This window comes from Crinia signifera, chromosome 6 (genome assembly GCF_055691185.1).
Source record: "Crinia signifera chromosome 6, ASM5569118v1, whole genome shotgun sequence".
In the NCBI taxonomy this organism is placed as follows: Eukaryota; Metazoa; Chordata; class Amphibia; order Anura; family Myobatrachidae; genus Crinia; species Crinia signifera.
The window spans coordinates 1,988,446-2,015,961 of NC_139222.1; the positions used below are offsets into that span (position 1 = coordinate 1,988,446).

Genomic DNA, 27,516 nt, shown 5'->3' on the forward strand with positions numbered 1-27,516 from the left:
GGTCATAACGGAGAAATCGGGGCAGGACGTAGCAGTCGGTAATGGATAGGGCGGGGCAGGACGTAACGGATAGGTCGGGCAGGACGTAGCGGTCGGTTACAGATAGGTCTGGGCAGGACGTAGCGGTCGGTAACAGCTAGGTCGGGGCAGGACGTAGCGGTCAGTAACAGAAAAGTCGGGGCAGGACGTAGCGGTCGGTAATGGATAGGGCGGGGCAGGAAGTAACGGATAGGTCGGGGCAGGACGTAGCGGACGGTAATTGAGAAGTCGGGGCAGGACGTAGCGGTCGGTAACGGCTAGGTCGGGGCAGGGCGTAGCGGTCGGTAACGACTAGGTCGGGGCAGGGCGTAGCGGTCGGTAACGGCTAGGTCGGGGCAGGACGTAGCGGTCGGTAACGGCTAGGTCGGGGCAGGGCGTAGCGGTCGGTAACGGCTAGGTCGGGGCAGGGCGTAGCGGTCGGTAACGGATAAGTCGGGGCAGGGCGTAGCGGTCGGTAACGGATAAGTCGGGGCAGGACGTAGCGGTCGGTAACGGATAAGTCGGGGCAGGGCGTAGCGGTCGGTAACGGCTAGGTCGGGGCAGGGCGTAGCGGTCGGTAACAGCTAGGTCGGGGCAGGACGTAGCGGTCGGTAACAGCTAGGTCGGGGCAGGACGTAGCGGTCGGTAACAGCTAGGTCGGGGCAGGACGTAGCGGTCGGTAACGGATAAGTCGGGGCAGGACGTAGCGGTCGGTAACGGATAAGTCGAGGCAGGACGTAGCGGTCGGTAACAGCTAGGTCGGGGCAGGACGTAGCGGTCGGTAACGGATAAGTCGGGGCAGGACGTAGCGGTCGGTAACAGCTAGGTCGGGGCAGGACGTAGCGGTCGGTAACGGATAAGTCGGGGCAGGACGTAGCGGTCGGTAACGGATAAGTCGGGGCAGGACGTAGCGGTCGGGGCAGGACGTAGCGGTCGGTAACGGCTAGGTCGGGGCAGGGCGTAGCGGTCGGTAATGGCTAGGTCGGGGCAGGGCGTAGCGGTCGGTAACGGCTAGGTCGGGGCAGGACGTAGCGGTCGGTAACAGCTAGGTCGGGGCAGGACGTAGCGGTCGGTAACGGATAAGTCGGGGCAGGACGTAGCGGTCGGTAACGGATAAGTCGAGGCAGGACGTAGCGGTCGGTAACAGCTAGGTCGGGGCAGGACGTAGCGGTCGGTAACGGATAAGTCGGGGCAGGACGTAGAGGTCGGTAACAGCTAGGTCGGGGCAGGACGTAGCGGTCGGTAACGGATAAGTCGGGGCAGGACGTAGCGGTCGGTAACGGATAAGTCGGGGCAGGACGTAGAGGTCGGTAACAGCTAGGTCGGGGCAGGACGTAGCGGTCGGTAACGGATAAGTCGGGGCAGGACGTAGCGGTCGGTAACGGATAAGTCGGGGCAGGACGTAGCGGTCGGTAACGGCTAGGTCGGGGCAGGGCGTAGCGGTCGGTAACGGCTAGGTCGGGGCAGGGCGTAGCGGTCGGTAACGGCTAGGTCGGGGCAGGACGTAGCGGTCGGTAACAGCTAGGTCGGGGCAGGACGTAGCGGTCGGTAACGGATAAGTCGGGGCAGGACGTAGCGGTCGGTAACGGATAAGTCGAGGCAGGACGTAGCGGTTGGTAACAGCTAGGTCGGGGCAGGACGTAGCGGTCGGTAACGGATAAGTCGGGGCAGGACGTAGCGGTCGGTAACAGCTAGGTCGGGGCAGGACGTAGCGGTCGGTAACGGATAAGTCGGGGCAGGACGTAGCGGTCGGCAACGGATAAGTCGGGGCAGGACGTAGCGGTCGGTAACGGCTAGGTCGGGGCAGGACGTAGCGGTCGGTAACGGCTAGGTCGGGGCAGGACGTAGCGGTCGGTAACGGATAGGTCGGGGCAGGACGTAGCGGTCGTAACGGCTAGGTCGGGGCAGGACGTAGCGGTCGGTAACGGATAGGTCGGGGCAGGACATAGAGGTCGGTAACGGCTAGGTCGGGGCAGGACGTAGCGGTCGGTAACGGATAGGTCGGGGCAGGACGTAGCGGTCGGTAACGGATAGGTCGGGGCAGGACGTAGCGGTCGGTAACGGATAAGTTGGGGCAGGACGTAGCGGTCGGTAACAGCTAGGTCTGGGCAGGACGTATCGGTCGTTAACAGCTAGGTCGGGCAGGACGTAGCGGTCGGTAACAGCTAGGTCTGGGCAGGACGTATCGGTCGGTAACAGCTAGGTCGGGGCAGAACGTAGCGGTCGGTAACAGCTAGGACGGGGCAGGACGTAGCGGTCATAACGGAGAAATCGGGGCAGGACGTAGCGGTCATAACGGAGAAATCGGGGCAGGACGTAGCAGTCGGTAACGGATAGGTCGGGCAGGACGTAGCGGTCGGTTACAGATAGATCTGGGCAGGACGTAGCGGTCGGTAACAGCTAGGTCGGGGCAGGACGTAGCGGTCAGTAACGGAAAAGTCGGGGCAGGACGTAGCGGTCGGTAATGGATAGGGCGGGGCAGGAAGTAACGGATAGGTCGGGGCAGGACGTAGCGGTCGGTAATTGAGAAGTCGGGGCAGGACGTAGCGGTCGGTAACGGCTAGGTCGGGGCAGGGCGTAGCGGTCGGTAACGACTAGGTCGGGGCAGGGCGTAGCGGTCGGTAACGGCTAGGTCGGGGCAGGACGTAGCGGTCGGTAACGGCTAGGTCGGGGCAGGGCGTAGCGGTCAGTAACGGCTAGGTCGGGGCAGGGCGTAGCGGTCGGTAACGGATGTCGGGGCAGGGCGTAGCGGTCGGTAACGGATAAGTCGGGGCAGGACGTATCGGTCGGTAACGGATAAGTCGGGGCAGGTCGTAGCGGTTGGTAACGGTTAGGTCGGGGCAGGGCGTAGCGGTCGGTAACGGCTAGGTCGGGGCAGGGCGTAGCGGTCGGTAACGGCTAGGTCGGGGCAGGACGTAGCGGTCGGTAACAGCTAGGTCGGGGCAGGACGTAGCGGTCGGTAACGGATAAGTCGGGGCAGGACGTAGCGGTCGGTAACGGATAAGTCGGGGCAGGACGTAGCGGTCGGGGCAGGACGTAGCGGTCGGTAACGGATAAGTCGGGGCAGGACGTAGCGGTCGGTAAGAGCTAGGTCGGGGCAGGACGTAGCGGTCGGTAACGGATAAGTCGGGGCAGGACGTAGCGGTCGGCAACGGATAAGTCGGGGCAGGACGTAGCGGTCGGTAACGGCTAGGTCGGGGCAGGACGTAGCGGTCGGTAACGGCTAGGTCGGGGCAGGACGTAGCGGTCGGTAACGGATAGGTCGGGGCAGGACGTAGCGGTCGGTAACGGCTAGGTCGGGGCAGGACGTAGCGGTCGGTAACGGATAGGTCGGGGCAGGACGTAGAGGTCGGTAACGGCTAGGTCGGGGCAGGACGTAGCGGTCGGTAACGGATAAGTTGGGGCAGGACGTAGCGGTCGGTAACGGATAAGTCGAGGCAGGACGTAGCGGTCGGTAACGGATAAGTCGAGGCAGGACGTAGCGGTCGGTAACGGATAAGTCGAGGCAGGACGTAGCGGTCGGTAACAGCTAGGTCTGGGCAGGACGTATCGGTCGGTAACAGCTAGGTCGGGCCAGAACGTAGCGGTCGGTAACAGCTAGGACGGGGCAGGACGTAGCGGTCATAACGGAGAAATCGGGGCAGGACGTAGCGGTCGGTAACGGCTAGGTCGGGGCAGGACGTAGCGGTCGGTAACGGATAGGTCGGGGCAGGACGTAGAGGTCGGTAACGGCTAGGTCGGGGCAGGACGTAGCGGTCGGTAACGGATAAGTTGGGGCAGGACGTAGCGGTCGGTAACGGATAAGTCGAGGCAGGACGTAGCGGTCGGTAACGGATAAGTCGAGGCAGGACGTAGCGGTCGGTAACAGCTAGGTCTGGGCAGGACGTATTGGTCGGTAACAGCTAGGTCGGGCCAGAACGTAGCGGTCGGTAACAGCTAGGACGGGGCAGGACGTAGCGGTCATAACGGAGAAATCGGGGCAGGACGTAGCGGTCATAACGGAGAAATCGGGGCAGGACGTAGCAGTCGGTAATGGATAGGGCGGGGCAGGACGTAACGGATAGGTCGGGCAGGACGTAGCGGTCGGTTACAGATAGGTCTGGGCAGGACGTAGCGGTCGGTAACAGCTAGGTCGGGGCAGGACGTAGCGGTCAGTAACAGAAAAGTCGGGGCAGGACGTAGCGGTCGGTAATGGATAGGGCGGGGCAGGAAGTAACGGATAGGTCGGGGCAGGACGTAGCGGACGGTAATTGAGAAGTCGGGGCAGGACGTAGCGGTCGGTAACGGCTAGGTCGGGGCAGGGCGTAGCGGTCGGTAACGACTAGGTCGGGGCAGGGCGTAGCGGTCGGTAACGGCTAGGTCGGGGCAGGACGTAGCGGTCGGTAACGGCTAGGTCGGGGCAGGGCGTAGCGGTCGGTAACGGCTAGGTCGGGGCAGGGCGTAGCGGTCGGTAACGGATAAGTCGGGGCAGGGCGTAGCGGTCGGTAACGGATAAGTCGGGGCAGGACGTAGCGGTCGGTAACGGATAAGTCGGGGCAGGGCGTAGCGGTCGGTAACGGCTAGGTCGGGGCAGGGCGTAGCGGTCGGTAACAGCTAGGTCGGGGCAGGACGTAGCGGTCGGTAACAGCTAGGTCGGGGCAGGACGTAGCGGTCGGTAACAGCTAGGTCGGGGCAGGACGTAGCGGTCGGTAACGGATAAGTCGGGGCAGGACGTAGCGGTCGGTAACGGATAAGTCGAGGCAGGACGTAGCGGTCGGTAACAGCTAGGTCGGGGCAGGACGTAGCGGTCGGTAACGGATAAGTCGGGGCAGGACGTAGCGGTCGGTAACAGCTAGGTCGGGGCAGGACGTAGCGGTCGGTAACGGATAAGTCGGGGCAGGACGTAGCGGTCGGTAACGGATAAGTCGGGGCAGGACGTAGCGGTCGGGGCAGGACGTAGCGGTCGGTAACGGCTAGGTCGGGGCAGGGCGTAGCGGTCGGTAATGGCTAGGTCGGGGCAGGGCGTAGCGGTCGGTAACGGCTAGGTCGGGGCAGGACGTAGCGGTCGGTAACAGCTAGGTCGGGGCAGGACGTAGCGGTCGGTAACGGATAAGTCGGGGCAGGACGTAGCGGTCGGTAACGGATAAGTCGAGGCAGGACGTAGCGGTCGGTAACAGCTAGGTCGGGGCAGGACGTAGCGGTCGGTAACGGATAAGTCGGGGCAGGACGTAGAGGTCGGTAACAGCTAGGTCGGGGCAGGACGTAGCGGTCGGTAACGGATAAGTCGGGGCAGGACGTAGCGGTCGGTAACGGATAAGTCGGGGCAGGACGTAGAGGTCGGTAACAGCTAGGTCGGGGCAGGACGTAGCGGTCGGTAACGGATAAGTCGGGGCAGGACGTAGCGGTCGGTAACGGCTAGGTCGGGGCAGGGCGTAGCGGTCGGTAACGGCTAGGTCGGGGCAGGGCGTAGCGGTCGGTAACGGCTAGGTCGGGGCAGGACGTAGCGGTCGGTAACAGCTAGGTCGGGGCAGGACGTAGCGGTCGGTAACGGATAAGTCGGGGCAGGACGTAGCGGTCGGTAACAGCTAGGTCGGGGCAGGACGTAGCGGTCGGTAACGGATAAGTCGGGGCAGGACGTAGCGGTCGGCAACGGATAAGTCGGGGCAGGACGTAGCGGTCGGTAACGGCTAGGTCGGGGCAGGACGTAGCGGTCGGTAACGGCTAGGTCGGGGCAGGACGTAGCGGTCGGTAACGGATAGGTCGGGGCAGGACGTAGCGGTCGTAACGGCTAGGTCGGGGCAGGACGTAGCGGTCGGTAACGGATAGGTCGGGGCAGGACATAGAGGTCGGTAACGGCTAGGTCGGGGCAGGACGTAGCGGTCGGTAACGGATAGGTCGGGGCAGGACGTAGCGGTCGGTAACGGATAGGTCGGGGCAGGACGTAGCGGTCGGTAACGGATAAGTTGGGGCAGGACGTAGCGGTCGGTAACAGCTAGGTCTGGGCAGGACGTATCGGTCGTTAACAGCTAGGTCGGGCAGGACGTAGCGGTCGGTAACAGCTAGGTCTGGGCAGGACGTATCGGTCGGTAACAGCTAGGTCGGGGCAGAACGTAGCGGTCGGTAACAGCTAGGACGGGGCAGGACGTAGCGGTCATAACGGAGAAATCGGGGCAGGACGTAGCGGTCATAACGGAGAAATCGGGGCAGGACGTAGCAGTCGGTAACGGATAGGTCGGGCAGGACGTAGCGGTCGGTTACAGATAGATCTGGGCAGGACGTAGCGGTCGGTAACAGCTAGGTCGGGGCAGGACGTAGCGGTCAGTAACGGAAAAGTCGGGGCAGGACGTAGCGGTCGGTAATAGATAGGGCGGGGCAGGAAGTAACGGATAGGTCGGGGCAGGACGTAGCGGTCGGTAATTGAGAAGTCGGGGCAGGACGTAGCGGTCGGTAACGGCTAGGTCGGGGCAGGGCGTAGCGGTCGGTAACGACTAGGTCGGGGCAGGGCGTAGCGGTCGGTAACGGCTAGGTCGGGGCAGGACGTAGCGGTCGGTAACGGCTAGGTCGGGGCAGGGCGTAGCGGTCAGTAACGGCTAGGTCGGGGCAGGGCGTAGCGGTCGGTAACGGATGTCGGGGCAGGGCGTAGCGGTCGGTAACGGATAAGTCGGGGCAGGACGTATCGGTCGGTAACGGATAAGTCGGGGCAGGTCGTAGCGGTTGGTAACGGTTAGGTCGGGGCAGGGCGTAGCGGTCGGTAACGGCTAGGTCGGGGCAGGGCGTAGCGGTCGGTAACGGCTAGGTCGGGGCAGGACGTAGCGGTCGGTAACAGCTAGGTCGGGGCAGGACGTAGCGGTCGGTAACGGATAAGTCGGGGCAGGACGTAGCGGTCGGTAACGGATAAGTCGAGGCAGGACGTAGCGGTCGGTAACAGCTAGGTCGGGGCAGGACGTAGCGGTCGGTAACGGATAAGTCGGGGCAGGACGTAGCGGTCGTTAACGGCTAGGTCGGGGCAGGACGTAGCGGTCGGTAACGGATAAGTCGGGGCAGGACGTAGCGGTCGGTAACGGATAAGTCGGGGCAGGACGTAGCGGTCGGGGCAGGACGTAGCGGTCGGTAACGGCTAGGTCGGGGCAGGGCGTAGCGGTCGGTAACGGCTAGGTCGGGGCAGGGCGTAGCGGTCGGTAACGGCTAGGTCGGGGCAGGATGTAGCGGTCGGTAACGGCTAGGTCGGGGCAGGACGTAGCGGTCGGTAACAGCTAGGTCGGGGCAGGACGTAGCGGTCGGTAACGGATAAGTCGGGGCAGGACGTAGCGGTCGGTAACGGATAAGTCGAGGCAGGACGTAGCGGTCGGTAACAGCTAGGTCGGGGCAGGACGTAGCGGTCGGTAACGGATAAGTCGGGGCAGGACGTAGCGGTCGGTAACAGCTAGGTCGGGGCAGGACGTAGCGGTCGGTAACGGATAAGTCGGGGCAGGACGTAGCGGTCTGTAACGGATAAGTCGGGGCAGGACGTAGCGGTCGGTAACGGATAAGTCGGGGCAGGACGTAGCGGTCGGTAAGAGCTAGGTCGGGTCAGGACGTAGCGGTCGGTAACAGATAAATCGGGGCAGGACGTAGCGGTCGGCAACGGATAAGTCGGGGCAGGACGTAGCGGTCGGTAACGGCTAGGTCGGGGCAGGACGTAGCGGTCGGTAACGGCTAGGTCGGGGCAGGACGTAGCGGTCGGTAACGGATAGGTCGGGGCAGGACGTAGCGGTCGGTAACGGATAGGTCGGGGCAGGACGTAGCGGTCGGTAACGGATAGGTCGGGGCAGGACGTAGAGGTCGGTAACGGCTAGGTCGGGGCAGGACGTAGCGGTCGGTAACGGATAGGTCGGGGCAGGACGTAGCGGTCGGTAACGGATAGGTCGGGGCAGGACGTAGCGGTCGGTAACAGCTAGGTAGGACGTAGGGGTCGGTAACAGCTAAGTCGGGGCAGGACGTAGCGGTCGGTAACAGCTAGGTTGGGGCAGGACGTAGCGGTCGGTAACGGCTAGGTCGGGGTAGATGGCAGCGGTCAGTAACGGATGTCGGGGCAGATTGTCCTGCTCACTGATGTATGTGTTTTATACTTAACAAGCATTTATATTTCTTATGGTGCACCACACGGTGATCACTCTTAATTAACAATGCTAACATTAAATGCTGCCAGACACAGCAATGGCCGCGCTCTGCTCCTGCTGCAAGACACAACAATGGCCGCTAACCTGCTCTTGCTGCCAGACACAGCAATGGCCGCTCTCAACTGTTTCTTACAGACACAACAATGGCTGCTACCTGCTGCCAGACACAGCAATGGCCGCTACCTGCTCCTGCTGCCAGACACAGCAACGGCTGCTGTCTGCTCCTGCTGCCAGACACAGCAATGGCCGCTCTCTGCTCCTGCTGCCAGACACAGCAACGGCTGCTGTCTGCTCCTGCTGCCAGACACAGCAATGGCCGCTCTCTGCTCCTGCTGTCAGATACAGCAATGGCCGCTCTCTGCTCCTGCTGCCAGACACAGCAATGGCCACTCTGCTCATGCTGCCAGACACAGCAATGGCCGCTCTCAGCTGTTTCTTGCAGACAGCAATGGCCGCTCTCTGCTCCTGCTGCCAGACACAACAATGGCCGCTACCTGATCTTGCTGCCAGACACAGCAATGGCCGCTCTCAGCTGTTTCTTGCAGACACAGCAATTGCCGCTACCTGCTCCTGCTGCCAGACACAGCAATGGCCGCTACCTGCTCCTGCTGCCAGACACAGCAATGGCTGCTCTCTGCTCCTGCTGCCAGACACAGCAATGGCCACTCTGCTCATGCTGCCAGACACAGCAATGGCCGCTCTCAGCTGTTTCTTGCAGACAGCAATGGCCGCTCTCTGCTCCTGCTGCCAGACACAACAATGGCCGCTACCTGATCTTGCTGCCAGACACAGCAATGGCCGCTCTCAGCTGTTTCTTGCAGACACAGCAATTGCCGCTACCTGCTCCTGCTGCCAGACACAGCAATGGCCGCTACCTGCTCCTGCTGCCAGACACAGCAATGGCCGCTCTCTGCTCCTGCTGCCAGACACAGCAATGGCCGCTCTCTGCTCCTGCTGCATGATTCAGGGAGTGAAAGAGGAGGGCGGGGCTCACACATGACGTTGCTGCTGCTGCCCGATTGGTCTACGGAAGCATGGCCGTTGGCATCCGGCACCGAGGCCATGTGTTGTGACATCAATACTGAGGGCGGGGCTGTAGTCTAGGTATATAAGGGGAGGAGCCAGGAAGCTGCGAGTCCTGCTAAACACACGTTCCAGCTACTGCAGCGGCCTCACGTCAGGTACTGCTGTACAGGGGAGCAGCCTGTAGTGTCCTCTTATTATTATACAGGGGAGCAGCCTGTAGTGTCCTCTTATTATTATACAGGGGAGCAGCCTGTAGTGTCCTCTTATTATTATACAGGGGAGCAGCCTATAGTGTCCTCTTATTATTATACAGGGGAGCAGCCTGTAGTGTCCTCTTATTATTATACAGGGGAGCAGCCTGTAGTGTCCTCTTTTTATTATACAGGGGAGCAGCCTGTAGTGTCCTCTTATTATTATACAGGGGAGCAGCCTATAGTGTCCTCTTATTATTATACAGGGGAGCAGCCTGTAGTGTCCTCTTATTATTATACAGGGGAGCAGCCTGTAGTGTCCTCTTATTATTATACAGGGGAGCAGCCTGTAGTGTCCTCTTATTATTATACAGGGGAGCAGCCTGTAGTGTCCTATTATTATTATACAGGGGAGCAGCCTGTAGTGTCCTCTTATCATTATACAAGGGGAGCAGCCTGTGGTGTCTTGTTATCATTATGCAGGGGGAGCAGCCTGTGGTGTCCTGTTATCATTATACAGGGGGAGCAGCCTGTAGTGTACTGTTATTATTGTACAGAGGGAGCAGCCTGTTATGTCCTGTTATTATTGTACAGGGGGAGCAGCCTGTGGTGTCCTGTTATTATTGTACAGGGGGAGCAGCCTGTGGTGTCCTGTTATCATTATACAGGGGGAGCAGCCTGTGGTGTCCTGTTATTATTATACGGGGAGAGCAGCATGTGGTGTCCTGTTATTATTTTACAGGAGGAGCAGCCTGTGGTGTCCTGTTATCATTATACAGGGGGAGCAGCCTGTGGTATCCTGTTATCATTATACAGGGGGAGCAGCGTGTGGTGTCCTGTTATTATTATACAGGGGGAGCAGCCTGTGGTGTCCTGTTATCATTATACAGGGGGAGCAGCCTATGGTGTCCTGTTATCATTATACAGGGGGAGCAGCCTGTGGTGTCCTGTTATCATTATACAGGGGGAGCAGCCTGTGGTGTCCTGTTCTCATTATACAGGGGGAGCAGCCTGTGGTGTCCTGTTATCATTATACAGGGGGAGCAGCCTGTGGTGTCCTGTTCTCATTATACAGGGGGAGCAGCCTGTGGTGTCCTGTTATCATTATACAGGGGGAGCAGCCTGTGGTGTCCTGTTATTATTATACAGGAGGAGCAGCCTGTGGTGTCCTGTTATTATTATACAGGGGGAGCAGCCTGTGGTGTCCTGTTATCATTATACAGGGGGAGCAGCCTGTGGTGTCCTGTTATTATTATACAGGAGGAGCAGCCTGCGGTGTCCTGTTATTATTATACAGGGGGAGCAGCCTGCGGTGTCCTGTTATCATTATACAGGGGAGCAGCCTGTGGTATCCTGTTATCATTATACAGGGGGAGCAGCGTGTGGTGTCCTGTTATTATTATACAGGGGGAGCAGCCTGTGGTGTCCTGTTATTATTATACAGGGGGAGCAGCCTGCGGTGTCCTGTTATTATTATACAGGCGGAGCAGCCTGTGGTGTCCTGTTATCATTATACAGGGGAGCAGCCTGTGGTGTCCTGTTATTATTATACAGGGGGAGCAGCCTGCGGTGTCCTGTTATTATTATACAGGCGGAGCAGCCTGTGGTGTCCTGTTATCATTATACAGGGGAGCAGCCTGTGGTGTCCTGTTATTATTGTACAGGGGGAGCAGCCTGTGGTGTCCTATCATTATACAGGAGAGCAGCCTGTGGTGTCCTGTTATTATAGGGGGAGCAGATTGTGGCGTCCTATTATTATAATGCAGTGGGAGCAGCCTGTGGTGTCCTGTTATTATTGTACAGGGGAGCAGCTTGTGGTGTCCTGTTGTTGTTGTTGTTGTTATTATACAGGAGGAGCAACCTGTAGTGTCCTGGCTATGAGCTGTGCAGAATATCCTATTAGCAATACCGCATTGTGTGATAGGCAGTGCTATTTTTCATCAGGAACCAGCAGGAACTCAGTTCCTGAACCTCAAATTAAATATGACATCATCAGGAACTAAAAATGTACTTTCCATAAGATACGTTTTATTTTAAAGTCACCTGTGAGTGCCTTTGTTTCTAAATAAAATATATACATCTATCTCTCCCTCCCTCTCTTTATTATATATATTAATTTTTATTTAATTGATCCATCCCCAGACCTGGAGTTCCTGGACCTATTTTTCCAGAAAAATAGTACTTATGTGTGACCAGGGCTGTGTGACATGAGGGATAGAGGAGGACTCAGTGCTTCATATCTATGTTACATGTGTGCTCTGTGCTGTGTATTATAATTATTATACTTACTCCTAGACCACTGAGCTGTGAGGATCCAGAGAGTTTACTACACGTCACGTGAGGATGAGATGCGTCACTGATTCCCTGAGGATGGAGAAGGACGGGAGTCACATGTCTGAGAGGATACTAAGTCTCACCCTGGAGATCATCTACCTGCTGACCGGGGAGGTGACGGTGACATCACTTATATCTATAGTAATAATACAGGGATGTGACCGGGGATGTGACAGTGACATCACTTATATCTATAGTAATAATACAGGAAGGTGACCGGGGAGGTGACAGTGACATCACTTATATCTATAGTAGTAATACAGGGACGTGACAGTGACATCACTTATATCTATAGTAATAATACAGGGAGGTGACCGTGACATCACTTATATCTATAGTAATAATACAGGGACGTGACAATGACATCACTTATATCTATAGTAATAATACAGGGAGGTGACAGTGACATCACTTATATCTATAGTAATAATACAGGGATGTGACCGGGGAGGTGACAGTGACATCACTTATATATATAGTAATAATACAGGGATGTGACAGTGACATCACTTATATCTATAGTAATAATACAGGAAGGTGACCCGGGAGGTGACAGTGACATCACTTATATCTATAGTAATAATACAGGGACGTGACCGGGACATCACTTATATCTATAGTAATAATACAGGGACGTGACCGGGGAGGTGACAGTGACATCACTTATATCTATAGTAATAATACAGGGACGTGACCTGGGAGGTGACAGTGACATCACTTATATCTATAGTAATAATACAGGGACGTGACCGGTGAGGTGACAGTGACATCACTTATATCTATAGTAATAATACAGGGACGTGACCGGGGAGGTGACATCACTTATATCTATAGTAATAATACAGGGACGTGACCGGGGAGGTGACAGTGACATCACTTATATCTATAGTAATAATACAGGGACGTGACAGTGACATCACTTATATGTATAGTAATAATACAGGGACGTGACCAGGGAGGTGACAGTGACATCACTTATATCTATAGTAATAATACAGGGATGTGACCGGGGAGGTGACAGTGACATCACTTATATCTATAGTAATAATACAGGGACATGACAGTGACATCACTTATATCTATAGTAATAATACAGGGATGTGACTGGGGAGGTGACAGTGACATCACTTATATGTATAGTAAAAATACAGGGATGTGACCGGGGAGGTGACAGTGACATCACTGATATCTATAGTAATAATACAGGGACGTGACCGGGAAGGTGACAGTGACATCACTTATATCTATAGTAATAATACAGGGACGTGACCTGGGAGGTGACACTGACATCACTTATCTATAGTAATAATACAGGGACGTGACCGGGGAGGTGACAGTGACATCACTTATATCTATAGTAATAATACAGGGATGTGACCGGGGAGGTGACAGTGACATCACTTATATCTTTAGTAATAATACAGGGACGTGACAGTGACATTACTTATATCTATAGTAATAATACAGGGACGTGACCGATGAGGTGACATCACTTATATCTATAGGAATAATACAGGGACGTGACCGGAGAGGTCACAGTGACATCACATATCTATAGTAGTAATACAGTGACGTGACCGGGGAGGTGACAGTGACATCACTTATATCTATAGTAATAAACCAGGGAGGTGACAGTGACATCACTTATATCTATAGTAATAATAGAGGGATGTGACCGGGGAGGTGACAGTGACATAACATATATCTATAGTAATAATACAGGGAGGTGACAGTGACATCACTTATATCTATAGTAATGATACAGGGACGTGACCGGGGAGGTGACAGTGACATCACTAATATCTATAGTAATGATACAGGGACGTGACCGGGGAGGTGACAGTGACATCACTTATATCTATAGTAGTAATACAGGGACGTGACCGGGGAGGTGACAGTGACATCACTTATATCTATAGTAATAATACAGGGATGTGACGGGGAGGTGACAGTGACATCACTTATATCTATAGTAATGATACAGGGACGTGACCGGGGAGGTGACAGTGACATCACTTATATCTATAGTAATAATACAGGGAGGTGACAGTGACATCACTTATATCCATAGTAATAATACAGGAAGGTGACCGGGGAGGTGACAGTGACATCACTTATATCTATAGTAATAATACAGGGACGTGACCGTGACATCACTTATATCTATAGTAATAATACAGGGACGTGACCGGGGAGGTGACAGTGACATCACTTATATCTATAGTAATAATACAGGGACGTGACCTGGGAGGTGACAGTGACATCACTTATATCTATAGTAATAATACAGGGACGTGACCGGTGAGGTGACAGTGACATCACTTATATCTATAGTAATAATACAGGGACAGGACCGGGGAGGTGACATCACTTATATCTATAGTAATAATACAGGGACGTGACCGGGGAGGTGACAGTGACATCACTTATATCTATAGTAATAATACAGGGACGTGACAGTGACATCACTTATATGTATAGTAATAATACAGGGACGTGACCGGGGAGGTGACAGTGACATCACTTATATCTATAGTAATAATACAGGGATGTGACCGGGGAGGTGACAGTGACATCACTTATATCTATAGTAATAATACAGGGACATGACAGTGACATCACTTATATCTATAGTAATAATACAGGGATGTGACTGGGGAGGTGACAGTGACATCACTTATATGTATAGTAAAAATACAGGGATGTGACCGGGGAGGTGACAGTGACATCACTGATATCTATAGTAATAATACAGGGACGTGACCGGGAAGGTGACAGTGACATCACTTATATCTATAGTAATAATACAGGGACGTGACCTGGGAGGTGACACTGACATCACTTATCTATAGTAATAATACAGGGACGTGACCGGGGAGGTGACAGTGACATCACTTATATCTATAGTAATAATACAGGGATGTGACCGGGGAGGTGACAGTGACATCACTTATATCTTTAGTAATAATACAGGGACGTGACAGTGACATTACTTATATCTATAGTAATAATACAGGGACGTGACCGATGAGGTGACATCACTTATATCTATAGGAATAATACAGGGACGTGACCGGAGAGGTCACAGTGACATCACATATCTATAGTAGTAATACAGTGACGTGACCGGGGAGGTGACAGTGACATCACTTATATCTATAGTAATAAACCAGGGAGGTGACAGTGACATCACTTATATCTATAGTAATAATAGAGGGATGTGACCGGGGAGGTGACAGTGACATAACATATATCTATAGTAATAATACAGGGAGGTGACAGTGACATCACTTATATCTATAGTAATGATACAGGGACGTGACCGGGGAGGTGACAGTGACATCACTAATATCTATAGTAATGATACAGGGACGTGACCGGGGAGGTGACAGTGACATCACTTATATCTATAGTAGTAATACAGGGACGTGACCGGGGAGGTGACAGTGACATCACTTATATCTATAGTAATAATACAGGGATGTGACGGGGAGGTGACAGTGACATCACTTATATCTATAGTAATGATACAGGGACGTGACCGGGGAGGTGACAGTGACATCACTTATATCTATAGTAATAATACAGGGAGGTGACTGGGGAGGTGACATCACTTATATCTATAGTAATAATACAGGGACGTGACCGGGGAGGTGACCGTGACATCACATATATCTATAGTAATAATACAGGGAGGTGATGGGATCTGGGATTTTCTATAATAATATTTGATATCTCCCCCAATACACAGGGTTACACAGTAGTGAAGAAGACATCCGGTGAGTGTGAGACACCCAGCAGCCGTCCCCGTGTGTCAGGAGGACTGAGCAGGACCCAGAGCCCCATCACGGTGCCTCCACCTCACTCACTGATACATGAGAGGCACAATGACCAGAAGATCCTGGAACTCACCAACAAGATCATTCAGCTGCTGACCGGAGAGGTGACTGCTGGGAATGGGACGTTATACAGTAACACGGGGGATGTGACCGGAGAGGTGACTGCTGGGAATAGGGCGTTATACAGTAACACCAGGGGATGTGACCGGAGAGGTGACTGCTGGGAATGGGACGTTATACAGTAACACGGGGGATGTGACCGGAGAGGTGACTGCTGGGAATAGGGCGTTATACAGTAACACCGGGGATGTGACAGGAGAGGTGACTGCTGGGAATGGGACGTTATACAGTAACACGGGGGATGTGACCGGAGAGGTGACTGCTGGGAATAGGGCGTTATACAGTAACACCGGGGATGTGACCGGAGAGGTAACTGCTGGGAATGGGATGTTATACAGTACCACCGGGGGATGTGACCGGAGAGGTGACTGCTGGGAATGGGATGTTATACAGTAACACCAGGGGATGTGACCGGAGAGGTGACTGCTGGGAATGGGACGTTATACAGTAACACCGGGGGATGTGACCGGAGAGGTGACTGCTGGGAAAGGGACGTTATACATTAACACCGGGGGATGTGACCAGAGAGGTGACTGCTGGGAATGGGACGTTATACAGTAACACCGGGGATGTGACAGGAGAGGTGACTGCTGGGAATGGGACGTTATACAGTAACACCGGGGGATGTGACCGGAGAGGTGACTGCTGGGAAAGGGACGTTATACAGTAACACCGGGGGATGTGACCGGAGAGGTGACTGCTGGGAATGGGACGTTATACAGTAACACCGGGGGATGTGTCTGTGTGATGACTGTATCATTGTCTGTGTCAGGTGCCTATAAGGTGTCAGGGTGTCACTGTCTATCTCTCCATGCAGGACGGGGAGTATATAGAGGAACACAGGGGTCTGTACAAGGACGTGATGATGGAGAATCACCGGCCCCTCACATCACTGGGTAAGAGGAGACATTTATTGTACAGGGGAGAGCAGGTATGGGGGTCCCCTATATACACCCAGCATCTGATAATCACATATATACAATGTACTCAGTCACTGTGTGTCTCCTACAGATGGGCCCAGTAACAGGAATACCCCAGAGAGATGTCCCCGTCCTCTGTATTCCCAGGATAATCACATATATACAATGTCCTCAGTCACTGCGTGTCTCCTACAGATGGGCCCAGTAACAGGAATACCCCAGAGAGATGTCCCCGTCCTCTGTATTCCCAGGATAATCACATATATACCATGTACTCAGTCACTGTGTGTCTCCTACAGATGGGCCCAGTAACAGGAATACCCCAGAGAGATGTCCCCGTCCTCTGTATTCCCAGGATAATCACATATATACAATGTACTCAGTCACTGTGTGTCTCCTACAGATGGGCCCAGTAACAGGAATACCCCAGAGAGATGTCCCCGTCCTCTGTATTCCCAGGATAATCACATATATACCATGTCCTCAGTCACTGCGTGTCTCCTACAGATGGGCCCAGTAACAGGAATACCCCAGAGAGATGTCCCCGTCCTCTGTATTCCCAGGATAATCACATATATACAATGTACTCAGTCACTGTGTGTCTCCTACAGATGGGGCCAGTAACAGGAATACCCCAGAGAGATGTCCCCGTCCTCTGTATTCCCAGGATAATCACATATATACAATGTCCTCAGTCACTGCGTGTCTCCTACAGATGGGCCCAGTAACAGGAATACCCCAGAGAGATGTCCCCGTCCTCTGTATTCCCAGGATAATCACATATATACCATGTACTCAGTCACTGTGTGTCTCCTACAGATGGGCCCAGTAACAGAGATACCCCAGAGAGATGTCCCCGTCCTCTGTATTCCCAGGATAATCACATATATACCATGTCCTCAGTCACTGTGTGTCTCCTACAGATGGGCCCAGTAACAGGAATACCCCAGAGAGATGTCCCCGTCCTCTGTATTCCCAGGATAATCACATATATACAATGTACTCAGTCACTGCGTGTCTCCTACAGATGGGCCCAGTAACAGGAATACTCCAGAGAGATGTCCCCGTCCTCTGTATTCCCAGGATAATCACATATATACAATGTACTCAGTCACTGCGTGTCTCCTACGGATGGGCCCAGTAACAGGAATACCCCAGAGAGATGTCCCCGTCCTCTGTATTACCAGGATAATCACATATATACAATGTCCTCAGTCACTGTGTGTCTCCTACGGATGGGCCCAGTAACAGGAATACCCCAGAGAGATGTCCCCGTCCTCTGTATTCCCAGGATAATCACATATATATACAATGTCCTCAGTCACTGCGTGTCTCCTACAGATGGGCCCAGTAACAGAGATACCCCAGAGAGATGTCCCCGTCCTCTGTATTCCCAGGATAATCACATATATACCATGTACTCAGTCACTGCGTGTCTCCTACAGATGGGCCCAGTAACAGGAATACCCCAGAGAGATGTCCCCGTCCTCTGTATTCCCAGGATAATCACATATATACAATGTCCTCAGTCACTGTGTGTCTCCTACAGATGGGCCCAGTAACAGGAATACCCCAGAGAGATGTCCCCGTCCTCTGTATTCTCAGGATAATCACATATATACAATGTACTCAGTCACTGTGTGTCTCCTACAGATGGGGCCAGTAACAGGAATACCCCAGAGAGATGTCCCCGTCCTCTGTATTCCCAGGATAATCACATATATACAATGTCCTCAGTCACTGCGTGTCTCCTACAGATGGGCCCAGTAACAGGAATACCCCAGAGAGATGTCCCTGTCTTCTGTATTCCCAGGATAATCACATATATACCATGTCCTCAGTCACTGCGTGTCTCCTACAGATGGGCCAGTAACAGGAATACCCCAGAGAGATGTCCCCGTCCTCTGTATTCCCAGGATAATCACATATATACCATGTCCTCAGTCACTGCGTGTCTCCTACAGATGGGCCCAGTAACAGGAATACCCCAGAGAGATGTCCCTGTCTTCTGTATTCCCAGGATAATCACATATATACCATGTCCTCAGTCACTGCGTGTCTCCTACAGATGGGGCCAGTAACAGGAATACCCCAGAGAGATGTCCCCATCCTCTGTATTCCCAGGATAATCACATATATACCATGTCCTCAGTCACTGTGTGTCTCCTACAGATGGGCCCAGTAACAGGCATACCCCAGAGAGATGTCCCCGTCCTCTGTATTCCCAGGATAATCACATATATACAATGTCCTCAGTCACTGTGTGTCTCCTACAGATGGGCCCAGTAACAGGAATACCCCAGAGAGATGTCCCCATCCTCTGTATTCCCAGTATAATCACATATATACAATGTCCTCAGTCACTGCGTGTCTCCTACAGATGGGGCCAGTAACAGGAATACCCCAGAGAGATGTCCCCATCCTCTGTATTCCCAGGATAATCACATATATACAATGTCCTCAGTCACTGCGTGTCTCCTACAGATGGGCCCAGTAACAGGAATCTCCCAGAGAGATGTCCCCGTCCTCTGTATTCCCAGGATAATCACATATATACAATGTCCTCAGTCACTGCGTGTCTCCTACAGATGGGCCCAGTAACAGGAATACCCCAGAGAGATGTCCCCATCCTCTGTATTCCCAGGATAATCACATATATACCATGTACTCAGTCACTGTGTGTCTCCTACAGATGGGCCAGTAACAGGAATACCCCAGAGAGATGTCCCCGTCCTCTGTATTCCCAGGATAATCACATATATACAATGTCCTCAGTCACTGTGTGTCTCCTACAGATGGGCCCAGTAACAGGAATACCCCAGAGAGATGTCCCCGTCCTCTGTATTCCCAGGATAATCACATATATACCATGTCCTCAGTCACTGCGTGTCTCCTACAGATGGCCCAGTAACAGGAATACCCCAGAGAGATGTCCCCGTCCTCTGTATTCCCAGGATAATCACATATATATACCATGTCCTCAGTCACTGCGTGTCTCCTACAGATAGGCCCAGTAACAGAGATACCCCAGAGAGATGTCCCCGTCCTCTGTATTCCCAGGATAATCACATATATACAATGTACTCAGTCACTGTGTGTCTCCTACAGATGGGCCAGTAACAGGAATACCCCAGAGAGATGTCCCCGTCCTCTGTATTCCCAGGATAATCACATATATATACCATGTCCTCAGTCACTGCGTGTCTCCTACAGATAGGCCCAGTAACAGAGATACCCCAGAGAGATGTCCCCGTCCTCTGTATTCCCAGGATAATCACATATATACAATGTACTCAGTCACTGTGTGTCTCCTACAGATGGGCCAGTAACAGGAATACCCCAGAGAGATGTCCCCGTCCTCTGTATTCCCAGGATAATCACATATATACCATGTCATCAGTCACTGCGTGTCTCCTACAGATGGGCCCAGTAACAGAGATACCCCAGAGAGATGTCCCCGTCCTCTGTATTCCCAGGATAATCACATATATACAATGTCCTCAGTCACTGTGTGTCTCCTACAGATGGGCCCAGTAACAGGAATACCCCAGAGAGATGTCCCCGTCCTCTGTATTCTCAGGATAATCACATATATAAAATGTACTCAGTCACTGTGTGTCTCCTACAGATGGGGCCAGTAACAGGAATACCCCAGAGAGATGTCCCCGTCCTCTGTATTCCCAGGATAATCACATATATACAATGTCCTCAGTCACTGCGTGTCTCCTACAGATGGGCCAGTAACAGGAATACCCCAGAGAGATGTCCCTGTCTTCTGTATTCCCAGGATAATCACATATATACCATGTCCTCAGTCACTGCGTGTCTCCTACAGATGGGCCAGTAACAGGAATACCCCAGAGAGATGTCCCTGTCTTCTGTATTCCCAGGATAATCACATATATACCATGTCCTCAGTCACTGCGTGTCTCCTACAGATGGGGCCAGTAACAGGAATACCCCAGAGAGATGTCCCCATCCTCTGTATTCCCAGGATAATCACATATATACAATGTCCTCAGTCACTGCGTGTCTCCTACAGATGGGCCCAGTAACAGGAATACCCCAGAGAGATGTCCCCGTCCTCTGTATTCCCAGGATAATCACATATATACAATGTCCTTAGTCACTGTGTGTCTCCTACAGATGGGCCCAGTAACAGGAATACCGCAGAGAGATGTCCCCGTCCTCTGTATTCCCAGGATAATCACATATATACCATGTACTCAGTCACTGTGTGTCTCCTACAGATGGGCCCAGTAACAGGAATACCCCAGAGAGATGTCCCCGTCCTCTGTATTCCCAGGATAATCACATATATACCATGTCCTCAGTCACTGCATGTCTCCTACAGATGGGCCCAGTAACAGAGATACCCCAGAGAGATGTCCCCGTCCTCTGTATTCCCAGGATAATCACATATATACAATGTACTCAGTCACTGTGTGTCTCCTACAGATGGGCCCAGTAACAGGAATACCCCAGAGAGATGTCCCCGTCCTCTGTATTCCCAGGATAATCACATATATACCATGTCCTCAGTCGCTGCGTGTCTCCTACAGATGGGCCCAGTAACAGGAATACCCCAGAGAGATGTCCCCGTCCTCTGTATTCCCAGGATAATCACATATATACCATGTACTCAGTCACTGCGTGTCTCCTACAGATGGGCCCAGTAACAGGAATACCCCAGAGAGATGTCCCCGTCCTCTGTATTCCCAGGATAATCACATATATACCATGTCCTCAGTCACTGTGTGTCTCCTACAGATGGGGCAGTAACAGGAATACCCCAGAGAGATGTCCCCGTCCTCTGTATTCCCAGGATAATCACATATATACCATGTACTCAGTCACTGTGTGTCTCCTACAGATGGGCCCAGTAACAGGAATACCGCAGAGAGATGTCCCCGTCCTCTGTATTCCCAGGATAATCACATATATACAATGTCCTCAGTCACTGTGTGTCTCCTACAGATGGGCCCAGTAACAGGAATACCCCAGAGAAATGTCCCCGTCCTCTGTATTCCCAGGATAATCACATATATACCATGTACTCAGTCGCTGCGTGTCTCCTACAGATGGGCCCAGTAACAGGAATACCCCAGAGAGATGTCCCCGTCCTCTGTATTCCCAGGATAATCACATATATACCATGTACTCAGTCACTGTGTGTCTCCTACAGATGGGCCCAGTAACAGGAATACCCCAGAGAGATGTCCCCGTACTCTGTATTCCCAGGATAATCACATATATACCATGTACTCAGTCACTGTGTGTCTCCTACAGATGGGCCAGTAACAGGAATACCCCAGAGAGATGTCCCCGTCCTCTGTATTCCCAGGATAATCACATATATACAATGTCCTCAGTCACTGTGTGTCTCCTACAGATGGGCCCAGTAACAGGAATACCCCAGAGAGATGTCCCTGTCTTCTGTATTCCCAGGATAATCACATATATACCATGTCCTCAGTCACTGCGTGTCTCCTACAGATGGGGCCAGTAACAGGAATACCCCAGAGAGATGTCCCCATCCTCTGTATTCCCAGTATAATCACATATATACAATGTCCTCAGTCACTGCGTGTCTCCTACAGATGGGGCCAGTAACAGGAATACCCCAGAGAGATGTCCCCATCCTCTGTATTCCCAGGATAATCACATATATACAATGTCCTCAGTCACTGCGTGTCTCCTACAGATGGGCCCAGTAACAGGAATACCCCAGAGAGATGTCCCCGTCCTCTGTATTCCCAGGATAATCACATATATACAATGTCCTTAGTCACTGTGTGTCTCCTACAGATGGGCCCAGTAACAGGAATACCGCAGAGAGATGTCCCCGTCCTCTGTATTCCCAGGATAATCACATATATACCATGTACTCAGTCACTGTGTGTCTCCTACAGATGGGCCCAGTAACAGGAATACCCCAGAGAGATGTCCCCGTCCTCTGTATTCCCAGGATAATCACATATATACCATGTCCTCAGTCACTGCATGTCTCCTACAGATGGGCCCAGTAACAGAGATACCCCAGAGAGATGTCCCCGTCCTCTGTATTCCCAGGATAATCACATATATACAATGTACTCAGTCACTGTGTGTCTCCTACAGATGGGCCCAGTAACAGGAATACCCCAGAGAGATGTCCCCGTCCTCTGTATTCCCAGGATAATCACATATATACCATGTCCTCAGTCGCTGCGTGTCTCCTACAGATGGGCCCAGTAACAGGAATACCCCAGAGAGATGTCCCCGTCCTCTGTATTCCCAGGATAATCACATATATACCATGTACTCAGTCACTGCGTGTCTCCTACAGATGGGCCCAGTAACAGGAATACCCCAGAGAGATGTCCCCGTCCTCTGTATTCCCAGGATAATCACATATATACCATGTCCTCAGTCACTGTGTGTCTCCTACAGATGGGGCAGTAACAGGAATACCCCAGAGAGATGTCCCCGTCCTCTGTATTCCCAGGATAATCACATATATACCATGTACTCAGTCACTGTGTGTCTCCTACAGATGGGCCCAGTAACAGGAATACCGCAGAGAGATGTCCCCGTCCTCTGTATTCCCAGGATAATCACATATATACAATGTCCTCAGTCACTGTGTGTCTCCTACAGATGGGCCCAGTAACAGGAATACCCCAGAGAAATGTCCCCGTCCTCTGTATTCCCAGGATAATCACATATATACCATGTACTCAGTCGCTGCGTGTCTCCTACAGATGGGCCCAGTAACAGGAATACCCCAGAGAGATGTCCCCGTCCTCTGTATTCCCAGGATAATCACATATATACCATGTACTCAGTCACTGTGTGTCTCCTACAGATGGGCCCAGTAACAGGAATACCCCAGAGAGATGTCCCCGTACTCTGTATTCCCAGGATAATCACATATATACCATGTACTCAGTCACTGTGTGTCTCCTACAGATGGGCCAGTAACAGGAATACCCCAGAGAGATGTCCCCGTCCTCTGTATTCCCAGGATAATCACATATATACAATGTCCTCAGTCACTGTGTGTCTCCTACAGATGGGCCCAGTAACAGGAATACCCCAGAGAGATGTCCCTGTCCTCTGTATTCCCAGGATAATCACATATATACAATGTCCTCAGTCACTGTGTGTCTCCTACAGATGGGGCCAGTAACAGAGATACCTCAGAGAGATGTCCCCGTCCTCTGTATTCCCAGGATTGTACAGAAGAGAATCACAGGACCCCACAGGAGGATCAGGTAGGTGGGATTTAGGGTCTCACCAATATACCACAGTGACTGTGACTATATGATCTATACAGAAGCTGTGTGTCTTATACACTGATATTATACTGTGTAATGTTATTGTCTTAATTTAGGGTGAATCCCTGACTGTTATCAAGATAGAAGATACAGAGGGAGAACAAGAGACGTATGTGACTGATATGAAGGCAGAAGATACAGAGGGAGAAGAAGAGACGTATGTGACTGATATGAAGTCAGAAGATACAGAGGGAGAAGAAGAGACGTATGTGACTGATATGAAGGCAGAAGATACAGAGGGAGAAGAAGAGACGTATGTGACTGATATGAAGGCAGAAGATACAGAGGGAGAAGAAGAGACGTATGTGACTGATATGAAGGCAGAAGATACAGAGGGAGAAGAAGAGACGTATGTGACTGATATGAAGGCAGAAGATACAGAGGGAGAAGAAGAGACGTATGTGACTGATATGAAGTCAGAAGATACAGAGGGAGAAGAAGAGACGTATGTGACTGATATGAAGGCAGAAGATACAGAGGGAGAAGAAGAGACGTATGTGACTGATATGAAGGCAGAAGATACAGAGGGAGAAGAAGAGACGTATGTGACTGATATGAAGGCAGAAGATACAGAGGGAGAAGAAGAGACGTATGTGACTGATATGAAGGCAGAAGATACAGAGGGAGAAGAAGAGACTTATGTGAATGATATGAAGGCAGAAGATACAGAGGGAGGAGAAGAGACGTATGTGACTGATATGAAGGCAGGAGATACAGAGGGAGAAGAAGAGACGTATGTGACTGATATGAAGGCAGAAGATACAGAGGGAGGAGAAGACACGTATGTAACTGATATGAAGGCAGAAGATAGAGAGGGAGAAGAAGAGACGTATGTGACTGATATGAAAGCAGAAGGTACAGAGGGAGAAGAAGAGACGTATGTGACTGATATGAAGGCAGAAGATACAGAGGGAGAAGAAGAGACGTATGTGACTGATATGAAGGCAGAAGATACAGAGGGAGAAGAAGAGACGTATGTGACTGATATGAAGGCAGAAGATACAGAGGGAGAAGAAGAGACTTATGTGAATGATATGAAGGCAGAAGATACAGAGGGAGGAGAAGAGACGTATGTGACTGATATGAAGGCAGAAGATACAGAGGGAGAAGAAGAGACGTATGTGACTGATATGAAGGCAGAAGATACAGAGGGAGAAGAAGAGACGTATGTGACTGATATAAAGGCAGAAGGTACAGAGGGAGAAGAGACGTATGTGACTGATATGAAGGCAGAAGGTACAGAGGGAGAAGAAGAGACGTATGTGACTGATATGAAGGATGAAGATACAGAGGGAGAAGAAGAGACATATGTGACTGATATGAAGATAGAAGATACAGAGGGAGAAGAAGAGACGTATGTGACTGATATGAAGGCAGAAGATACAGAGGGAGAAGAAGAGACGTATGTGGCTGATATGAAGGCAGAAGATACAGAGGGAGAAGAAGAGACGTATGTGGCTGATATGAAGGCAGAAGATACAGAGGGAGAAGAAGAGACGTATGTGACTGATATGAAGGCAGAAGATACAGAGGGAGAAGAAGAGACGTATGTGACTGATATGAAGGCAGAAGATACAGAGGGAGAAGAAGAGACGTATGTGACTGATATGAAGGCAGAAGATACAGAGGGAGAAGAAGAGACGTATGTGACTGATATGAAGTCAGAAGATACAGAGGGAGAAGAAGAGACGTATGTGACTGATATGAAGGCAGAAGATACAGAGGGAGAAGAAGAGACGTATGTGACTGATATGAAGGCAGAAGATACAGAGGGAGAAGAAGAGACAGATGTAAGGAGTAATCAGCAGTGTAAGGAGGATGAAATCCCCATAGATATCAGTGCAGGTGAGTAATAAACAGTTATCACAGAATAGTCTCTCCATGCACCATGATGACAGAGTGTAGATAGCAATGTTCTCCCTAGGGTGCACGGACAGGCGCTACCACGGGTGCTGTGCCAAGAGCTGCCACTTGTTAAAGGGGTAGTCAGCCCCAAAGAAACCAGAGTAAAAAAGAAAAAGAAGTGGCGCTGGTATTGATGAAATAATCATACAAATGTTTAATATCAATTAAAACAACATGACATAAATCAATTACATACAACAATAAGATAAAAGGTGAATCAATAACTGGACCGGAGGCTGAATGGAATGAACCTAACAAAGGTTAGTATCTGGAATGATTCAGGTTGCCCAGTTGGCTAATAGTTACCACTGATGGTGATTATGATCCAGTCCCGAAAGCTGAATAGCAAAATGGTCCTCAAATGGATGCGACTGTGGGGCCACAGTTGGTCAGAAGCCCTATTGGTGTGGTAGGGCTGGAAGCTGTTTTGGCCACAGTTGGCTATAAACTAACGCGTTTCGCTGCTTGTAGCAGTGCAGCTTTATCAAAGGTAGGCTACAAGCAGCGAAACGCATTAGGTTATAGCCTGGACCAGGACTAGCTGATCATTTTTGGACCTCATCACTCGGATTCCCCAGCGCTCTGGGTTGCCCATTCTCAAATCTTGAGAGATACCCACGTCTTCACCATCCCATATTTGCGGTTTACTATTGTCATTACCACGTGGATACAATTCCAAGCAGGAATCAAGGTTGGTCACAACGTACTGAGATTACTGACCAGTTGGTCTTAAAATTCACCAACCCTGAGGACACCTGCCATTTGTGCCATCCCCATTATTGGAGCCTCTAGCGACGTAAGACAACTGTGGCCAAAATAGCTTCCAGCCCTACAACACCAATTGGGTTTCTGACCAACTGTGGCCCCACAGTCGCATCCATTTGAGGACCATTTTGCTATTCAGCTTTCGGGACTGGATCATAATCACCATCATTGGTAACTATTAGCCAACTGGGCAACCTGAATCATTCCAGATACTAACCTTTATTCATTCACCATCCATTGGGTTCATTCCATTCAGCCTCCGGTCCAGTTATTGATTCCCCTTTTATCTTATTGTTGTATGTAATTGATTTATGTCATGTTGTTTTAATTGATATTAAATATTTGTACAATTATTTCATCAATACCAGCGCCACTTTTTTTTCTTTTTTACTATGATGACAGAGTGTTCAGTTTAATTATAACCAGTTTGTTATGTGCCTGGAGTTTGTATGTTCTCCCTATTTTTGACTGGATGTCCTTCCACAGTCCAGAAATATGTTGATTGATTGTCACAATGCACAGGTGTCGGTGTTAGAATATTTATATCATCAGCTGTGTAAGGGACTCTCCTCCTCACATCATGTCACTGTGTGTTTCCAGCCCATATCTGACCAGTCTCCTCCCCGCACTCTCTGGTGTATCTCATACATCAGCAGCCATCAGCCCCTATTATACTCCTGCTCTTCCCTCACATCATGTCACTGTGTTACCAGCCCAGAGATCTGACCAGTCTCCTCCCCGCACTCTCTGGTGTATCTCATACATCAGGTGCCATCAGCCTCTATTATACTCCTGCTCTCCCCTCACATCATGTCACTGTGTGTTACCAGCCCAGATATCTGACCAGTCTCCTCCCCGCACTCTCTGGTGTATCTCATACATCAGCAGCCATCAGCCCCTATTATACTCCTGCTCTTCCCTCACATCATGTCACTGTGTTA

General features: G+C 51.6%; 4 protein-coding genes across 6 annotated transcripts in view; 2 read left to right on the top strand and 2 right to left on the bottom strand.

Annotated features, from left to right (window-relative positions):
* The window catches only part of LOC146009797 (uncharacterized), a 928,908-nt gene that overhangs the window by 188,356 nt on the left and 713,036 nt on the right, over positions 1-27,516 (bottom strand). The gene's annotated exons all lie outside the window — the stretch shown is intronic.
* Positions 1-27,516, top strand: part of LOC146009800 (uncharacterized) — a 185,381-nt gene that overhangs the window by 148,922 nt on the left and 8,943 nt on the right. For all 3 annotated transcript variants that reach the window (XM_083150270.1, XM_083150272.1, XM_083150271.1), the window contains exons 4-6: positions 16,484-16,562; positions 23,745-23,842; positions 23,962-25,750. In XM_083150270.1, coding sequence (XP_083006396.1) covers positions 16,484-16,562; positions 23,745-23,842; positions 23,962-25,750 — 1,966 coding nt within the window. The remainder of the gene's footprint in view (positions 1-16,483; positions 16,563-23,744; positions 23,843-23,961; positions 25,751-27,516) is intronic.
* LOC146009834 (uncharacterized) overlaps positions 1-27,516 on the bottom strand; it is a 547,900-nt gene that overhangs the window by 55,338 nt on the left and 465,046 nt on the right. The window lies entirely within an intron of this gene.
* On the top strand, positions 8,505-15,708 carry LOC146007347 (oocyte zinc finger protein XlCOF29-like). The gene is made up of 4 exons (XM_083145696.1): positions 8,505-9,337; positions 11,669-11,821; positions 15,459-15,670; positions 15,705-15,708. Exons 2-4 carry the CDS (start codon positions 11,717-11,719, stop codon positions 15,706-15,708), a joined length of 321 nt encoding a protein of 106 aa, XP_083001822.1. The 5' UTR covers positions 8,505-9,337; positions 11,669-11,716.